Below are 7,576 nucleotides of genomic sequence, written 5' to 3' on the forward strand. Positions count from 1 at the left end.
AAAATAATGTTCAAAAAATTGACTTGTGTTGTTAGAAGCAGCAGGGACACATTTCTCATGTTCTAGAGACAGACCCTTTTGGCAGACTGCCTGCACTGTAGGATCTGTTCAGTAAAGGAGTCTGGTAGAGAGATCTTTCCTTGTCTTTCTGAGAGCCCTTCTGCAGAAGGTTGGCATGAGCAGAAAAAGCAGAGTTACCATGTTATTTTTCACTGCTCCCTATCATTCTGTTTATTTCTAGGCTCTGGAAGTGACTGTGTTAGGATCTCAAGGGCAAGATGTCTTCTCCCTCTGCCTTGGAGAAGGAGCTGCACAAGCAGTAGAGGGGAGCTCAGGGCTAGGCTCTCCTGGTGGCATGAAAAAAACCCAGGAAGACCTCTGGGTTTTCCCATGCTGTGTTGATATAGATACCCTTGGGTGGCTGTGTTTTCAAGGAGCTTTTCTTCTAGTATCAACCATTCCCATTCATCTACGTGGTTTGTTGTTTGTTTGTTTTTAAAAAAAGTTCCATTGAGTTTAAGAGGATCACATCTTCCCTACCATGTTCCTGCATGTAGACAGGTTTAGAGAAGTAGAGAGCAAAGGTCTTTCAGTAAGTGCTGAGAATCATTTTCCCAACTATGAGCCTGTGACAGTTGCACTTAATTCAACTCTTCCCTTCTGGACAGGAAAAACAAGGAAAGATGGAAAAGCTCTCCATTCTGTAAAGGTGAATGGTATTGGGGAAAGGTGTGTTTGAGAGCTTGTTCTTTATCATGTGTCTTTTACTTTTAGGCAGAATTGGACCTTAAGAGGCTTCGAGACCCACTGCAGGTTCACCTGCCCATCCAGCAAATTGATGAGAAGGACTGATCAGCAAAGAAGCTCTGAACCCCGGCAACAAACCTGTTCATAGCTCTTGCCTTTTTAATTAAAGCATTGCAGGTGGAAGCTGGGAGGTGGTGTGGGGGTGGAGGGTTTTTACCTTTAATCAAGACAAAAGGACTGGAGGGGGGGGGATCTCTTAAATCTGAAGATGGGACATTGTGGATTGTTAGTTCTGAAAAGGGCTTAGCCTAAACGGTCGTATTTAAAGATGAATGGCAACTGTGTACAAATACAGGATTGGGGGGGGTTAAGGAAGAGAATTGTAATGCTGGGATGTAGGGGTTGTCTTCTTCCAGCTTTGCAGGGTCTGCCTCTTGATAAGACACCAGCAGCCTGCTCAGCTTTTTAAATTTTCCTTTACCTGATTCAGATTTCTCTTTTTCTCTCTCAAAACGAAACGCGAGAGGGGGGGGGAAAAAAACCCACCACAAAAACAGAACAAAGAATCCAAGCCACCTGGAGCTATGCCTGGTGACCAGAACCTGTGCTCCACGGCCACTAACACGCACACTTCTGATCAGACCTGGTCTCTTTTATAAAGTTCCTACAAGACTGCTTTCTACTGGAAAACCGTGAGCTTCCCCTTCCCAGCCCACCCCGTGTGCTCCACTGACTTCCTCCTTTGCTTATTTGTAGCACAGATGGGTTGTAGCCCAGTGAGAGAAGGAATGAGTTGTCTTCTGGACATCTGATAATTGATCTTTTGGATTATTCCATAATAACTATATAAACTCTGCGTCCCAATGCCCTTGAGCTCCTTCTAGAAATCAATGGCAGCATTGCATGAGAAGTTTTTTAATATTCAGTCTTAAGAGAGGGAGATTCCCCTCTTCCTACCCCAAGTCTGATAGCCACCTGGACTATGAAATTATGAAGGCTTCAAGGATTTTGAAACTGTTGCAGAATCATGTTTTCCTGCTTTTAAATGAACAGTTTTGGAACAAGGAGTAATTAAATGTGATCGTTGGCTGCTTGTGTCACGAGATGAAAGGTCTCAGATATGGTCAAAGCATTTTCTTTGCCCAGAGGCTTTATGAAAGCCTGAGGCTCTCACAGTGCAAGACACAGAACTACTTCAGTTCTCCAGCACTTACTTACCCCCTACTTAAGTAGCTTTAAGTGAACTTTGTGCCCACAGGTCAGAATTTCTTGGGAGTGGCTAATGACATCTTTTAATCTTAGCTAAAAGAAATAGAGGAAGGAAAGTCAACCCATTGCCCTCTCTTCTAGCCGAGGCTGGCTGATTTCTAAGCAGATAAAACATCTCTTCATGCAGAGCAGGTCAGTCTGTTTTAGCATCCTGCTGATAAATACTGTGGAGACAGGATGAAGGTGGGAGAAGGGCACAGCTTTATATATGGAAAATCTGGCTGCTTTTTTCATGTTTCACTACTGCTCCTGTGTCATGGAAAGAGGCTTCTCTTTTTTTTTTCCTTTGGAGAACCATGTTTTAAAAAAATAGGAAAGAAATAAAACAAATCAGTGTTAACTAGATGCCAGGTGCCTTGCAGATGTGGAAACACAGCTGGAATTGCTGCCTCTTCTCACTCAATGGCATGTTGGACCGACTGGGTGCATGTTTCTAGGTTGTTTTTTTTCCCTTCCCCTTTTCCTCTGTCTTTCAATTACCTTGTGTGATTTTTTTTTTTAAATCTGTTTTATCCTGTTTGTGTGGTGAGTTTTAAAGGGAAAAAAAATGAACACGATCCTGTAGCTGAATCCTTGGTGTGTGTTTGGGATGAGGGAGGGAGCATGGAGAAAAGTCCTTCTTTAAAAAAAAAACAAACAAAACCAAACACAAAAAAAAACCCTGAACATGTGTAAAATCCTGTATCATTTATGAAATATGTATAAAAGAGCAATGTACTTCTGGAACAATAAATAACTATTCAATTTTTGAATCGGTGCTCTTGAATAACATTATTTTCCCCAGCTGAAGTAAGAAGATTGTCCATGTGGCTACTCTGTCCTGAGTTTCCTCCATTTCTTTTTGTTTAGGTGGTTTCTTCTTGACCTTACCTCACTGAGGCCGTGGTGATGCAGATAATAGCTTTCCTGAAGAAGCTTGGATGGAGATCCTGCTGCCATGCCTAGCTGCCTAACACAGGGATCTCAGGAGCAGTTGAGGTGGTGAGGTAGAGGTAGAGATGTTTGGTCTAACAAAGATCTGCCTTTGTTTGACCAGCATAGTAGCCCCATGTGGATGCTGACAAAATCTAGATAAGAATATATATTGTAGGATAAGAATATATATGGGCACGTAATGCCCAGCCACCTGAAATGTGCCAAGTGGTGTCAGTGTATTTCTACATGACATTCAAGTGCTGTTTTGGAGGAAAACTGAAGTTTTGAAAAAGCTTCTGTTACTTCCTTTCTGAGCCCTTGAATGGTAGTGGTCTGATGTGTCTTGGTGACCTGTTGTGTGTTCATGAACTTTGGGAACCAGCAGGCTGGACTTTGCCCTACCTTTGGGATGTTAGGGTGAGACACTTGGTGCCAGAAGATTTTTATCATGTCTATTGACTGTTTAAAAAAAAAATAATAATACTCCATGATTTACCAGTTCTTAAAACAGTCACCACTGCCCTGTGTTTTTTGAAGTCAGGAGGGGCTGGAAGTTGCTGTGGTCTGCCTTTAATCACTGTTAAAACTGAGTTCAGCAGTGCTGACAAACCCTCTTTCTCCAAGCACCCTGTGCTCTGCTGCTGTGTACAGGTGCTGCCCTCTCTCTAGACAAATTGCTTGGAACAGTTGCATAAGGATCTCATCCTTTTTAGCACCCAGAAGAACAGAAGACATTGACATCCAGCACCTCACTCCCTATTTTCAAAGCAAGAAAATGCTGTGACAAAATTGTTCCTGCACATGCTTTTATGTTCTAGAGATGATGTGGGAAAAGGAGTAAAATAAAAGCCTACCATGGTACCCTGAGGTACAGGCTGTCTGGTGGGTCTTGTTAGTCTGTACCCCAGAATATTGCTCCCTCCCTCCTCTCTGCACCACCAGTGCATGTGTGGTCTCTGCTGGGGGTGGGTGCCATGCCACAAACCTCAAACCTTGGTGCTTCTCCTTGTGCTGCCCTTGAATGCTGACAGTGAAGGGGAGGCTGATGCTTGTTGGCTCTCCTGATGGGCACTCTTGTACATGGGCACTGACAAACTCTGGCAGTAGGGTTTTTCCTGCTGAGGAGCCAGGCAGGTACCAGGGTCCTGTCCCACTGGCAGCACTTGAAGAGCCAGCAGTGCTGCCTGAATCTTCATGTGCCACTGTGTGCTGTGGATCCTGTGAAGAGTGAGCAGCTGTGTGCACTGCAGTGTTCTGATGCAGCTTTTTCTACCCATGTTGTTATTCATTTGCTGAACCTCTCTTCCCTCTCTTTCTGGGAGGAAGCTTCCAAATAAGCACGCTCCAATTCCAAAATTGCCTGGAGAAATGCATTAGGTTCTCTCTTTGCCCTACCTGCAAGGCTCTATCTCTGGAGAGGTGTTTGTGGCTCCTCTTTCCTGAAAAGCAAAGGAGAGACCTTTTTTCTTTTCCCCTGTAACCCTTCTGACCTGGCAGGCACTGCTGATGATCACCTTTCTGCAAGTTCTTATGCTTTACTGTTGGTTCGAGGAGGATTTGCATGATGCTCTGAAGCTGCTGTTGGCTACCAGACCTTGGCACTCTCAGTCAAGTGAAGCTGGCCAAGTTACCCTGTCTTGGAGCCAGTGAAGCAATTTTCATCTCAGCTGTGTTTTTTGTGGGGAGCTGTATCTCTGCAAACTGCATTCCTCTGTGCCACGTTGTATGACTTCATTTTCACACAGGAAGGTTTGTGTCTGAACTATTTTTCTACCTCTTGCAAGAGATTTCAATTATTCCCTTTAAAAAATAAATTAATTATATACTGACATCAAAGGGACAAAAAGCAAAGTACAGGAATGGAAATAAAACTTTCAGTGTATCTAAGCCCTGAAGTATGTGAGAAGCTGGTCTTATGCTGTACCCTTGTGGCTCTGTGGACTTGGAAAAGCTGGGTCCTACTCCCTGCCTCATTTTGCAACTGAGTCTGTGCCCTAGATCCTCCATCTGCAAGTGGAGGATCATGGAAAATACACTGGGTTCTGTGGAGAAACACTCTCAAAACACCAACTTCTGCATCGCAGGGCTCCACTGAGGGAAAGGAAGTAACTGCTGCTCTTCACTAGGAGTTCTGTACTTGTCTGATTTTAATGGGGTCTTGGTATGGCACGTTCTTGTGTCGAGTTTGCTCGTGCTTCATCAACCTTGTGTTCACTCCCTGATCTCAACAGCCTTACCCATTGGCCCTGGGACACCTTGTTTACAGCAGCAAGGCCTATCTTAAGTCCTTGACATCCGTGTAATCCATCTCTGCAGCCTGTCAGGGCTTATTGTGAACGTACATCCTCAAAGCAATTGCAGACAGGGATCCTGTCCTGCAGGTCGAGTTGTCCTCTCTCTCAGGGGCAGGAAGTGCTGATTAGCTCTTCCGCATGCTCCTTCCAGGCTGCAGGAGCTACTTCTGCCCCAAGAGCTGTTCTTCATACACCCTGCTTCCATTAAGCACTGATGTGTCTTGAGAGCTGGCTCTGACAGAGACAAGGCTAGCTTCAGCCAACACCAAAGTGTCTTTATTCCTAAGTCCAGTACAAACTGTGTGTGGCTTTCCAGCCTAGACAATGTTTGGAGGATTTTAATTCCTTGAGTAAGGATGGTAAAGCCCTCTAAATCTTTGGGAGGGGCAAGAAGCATGATTTCCCCCTGCAAAACTTACCATCCTTCCTTGAATTGACAGTAAACATAACCAGGCTGGCACAGCAGAATGTTTGGCAGAGCCCAGCTCTTGGTTACCAAAATGAAATTCCGGCCCTCTGTTTAAATATTGCCTTCCCTCTTCATCTATTTGAACACATCCCAATGGTTACTTTTAAGAAATACTAGCTTGATCACGTTTCTTTTTGCTTCTTGGGACGTCAGGCTCACTCATCTTTGGGGTAGGGAAGTGGAGGTCAGGAACAACAGTTTTACCAGATCTGCCTTGAGAGTGCAGGCCCCGCAGCATAGAGTACTCAATTGGGTTTGTGTCCTCTCTCCTGTTTGCAGGAGGGATTTTTGTTTGGGTTTTTTCCCCCTCCTTCCCCTCTCAGGAATAATTCCTGAGAGGAATAGTTGTTCCAGCTCCCTGAGGCATATATTTGCAGTACCCTATTCAAATGCAGGCTGCTGCTGCTGGGGGGGGGGGGGCGGGAGTGGAGCTGGAGCTGTGTACATCTCCTGAAATAACTTGCCAAGCAAAGAGACAGGGCTGATAGAAGAGTTGCTTCTGCTGGTGTTTCTTCCAGAAGACTGAGGTGGTCTTGGTCTTTCCTGTGGGTCCCAAAAGCATTCAGAGGCTGTACACTGAATCTTCTCCAGTCTTAGACTAGTTTTCTTGAGCTAGATGTTATGGTGATTTAGGATAGTGTCATCTCTGGGAATGCTGAGGCACGTCCTGCCTCAATCCATTTTGGAGAACTTGATAAGGGTCTCTTTGTGACACTCTTGAGGCTCAAAACTGCTAAGATGTAGTTAATTTCCTGATTTTAATTGTCAGCTGCCAGTCACATAAAACTGTCAAAACCTTGCTAGTGGCAGACCTAATCTACCACCTACAAAGATAAAAGCAACTGGTAATGAAATGGTTCAGAGAAATACACACGTCTCTATAACACAAATTCAATTCAACGTTGTCAGTTTTATTTACCCAGGATCTTAAGTATGAATCAACCCCTGAATGAAAATGGCAAAATATAACTTCCTGTGGCTGGTTGGATTATTCTCTGTTCAATTTTAGTTTCTCTTCTGGGAATTCACATAATCACCTTCTGAGGGTTATCTGCCTTGCTAGCTGTGCTCTGTGAATTTGTTCTCCTTTCTTGTTGTTGAAAAAAAACAACACCCCACTTCTGGGATGGCAGAGCTGTCAGCACAATCTAGCCACAGAAGTGATGAGGTTTTAGTGATGGTGGGAGCAATGATAGTCATTTATAAAGCCTCTAGAGTCATTCACTCTGGAAGAGGCTCCTCTGCTGGGGTGGAGCAGAGCAGCATCTTGCACTTCACTGCCAGGGAAACAGGCAGACAGAGAAGGGCCACTGGGAACAATCTCTACAAAGCAGGGAGTTGGCCAACCCCCTGTCTCATACAGGCTCAGTATGAAAATAACTGTGGGTTTTCTTCCTTCTGGGATTGGACTGTTATTCCTGATACCAGCCTGCTGTAGAAATGCAGGGTGTGAGAGAAATGCCTATGCTTGCATGGTGGTGCAGTTACTATGAGCTTAGCTGGACTCTCTGCTGATGGAGAGCTTTCTGCCTGGGGTGATTTCCTGGAGGAGAACTCCATGACCAAAACTGTCCCACAGCTGATGAGGATGAGAGGGAAGATCCCTTTTTGCTTCTCCGTGTTGGCCTGGGTACCTTTTGCTGCCAGCCACAGTTTGCCTTGGTAGATCACAGATTTTGGTGTGCTACATCTCTTCTATAGCCAGAACACGTGGTTAGGACCTGCAACTCACTCCAGTTTGTTTTGGACTGGTAAGGCAGAAGTTCTCCATGACTCAATTTTGCATGGGAGTTAAGCCAACAATGTTGGGTTTATTGGTTGTTGATTTGTTTCTTAATGCTACAGCAGAAAAATGTCGCGATTTGCCTTGTTTGATAATCTT

At 44.6% G+C, this 7,576-nt stretch overlaps 1 protein-coding gene across 2 annotated transcripts in view; it reads left to right on the forward strand.

Moving 5' to 3' along the window:
• The window catches only part of MCU (mitochondrial calcium uniporter), a 91,955-nt gene extending 89,187 nt beyond the window's left edge, over positions 1–2,768 (forward strand). Inside the window, exon 8 of one of the 2 annotated variants that reach the window (XM_051618083.1) lies at positions 775–2,768. In XM_051618083.1, coding sequence (XP_051474043.1) covers positions 775–852 — 78 coding nt within the window. In that variant the 3' untranslated portion in view covers positions 853–2,768. The remainder of the gene's footprint in view (positions 1–774) is intronic. The other variant, XM_051618082.1, reaches the window with a different exon arrangement.
• Positions 2,769–7,576: the final 4,808 nt, after the last annotated feature.

Source organism: Apus apus, chromosome 4 (genome assembly GCF_020740795.1).
Source record: "Apus apus isolate bApuApu2 chromosome 4, bApuApu2.pri.cur, whole genome shotgun sequence".
NCBI classification, from domain to species: Eukaryota; Metazoa; Chordata; class Aves; order Apodiformes; family Apodidae; genus Apus; species Apus apus.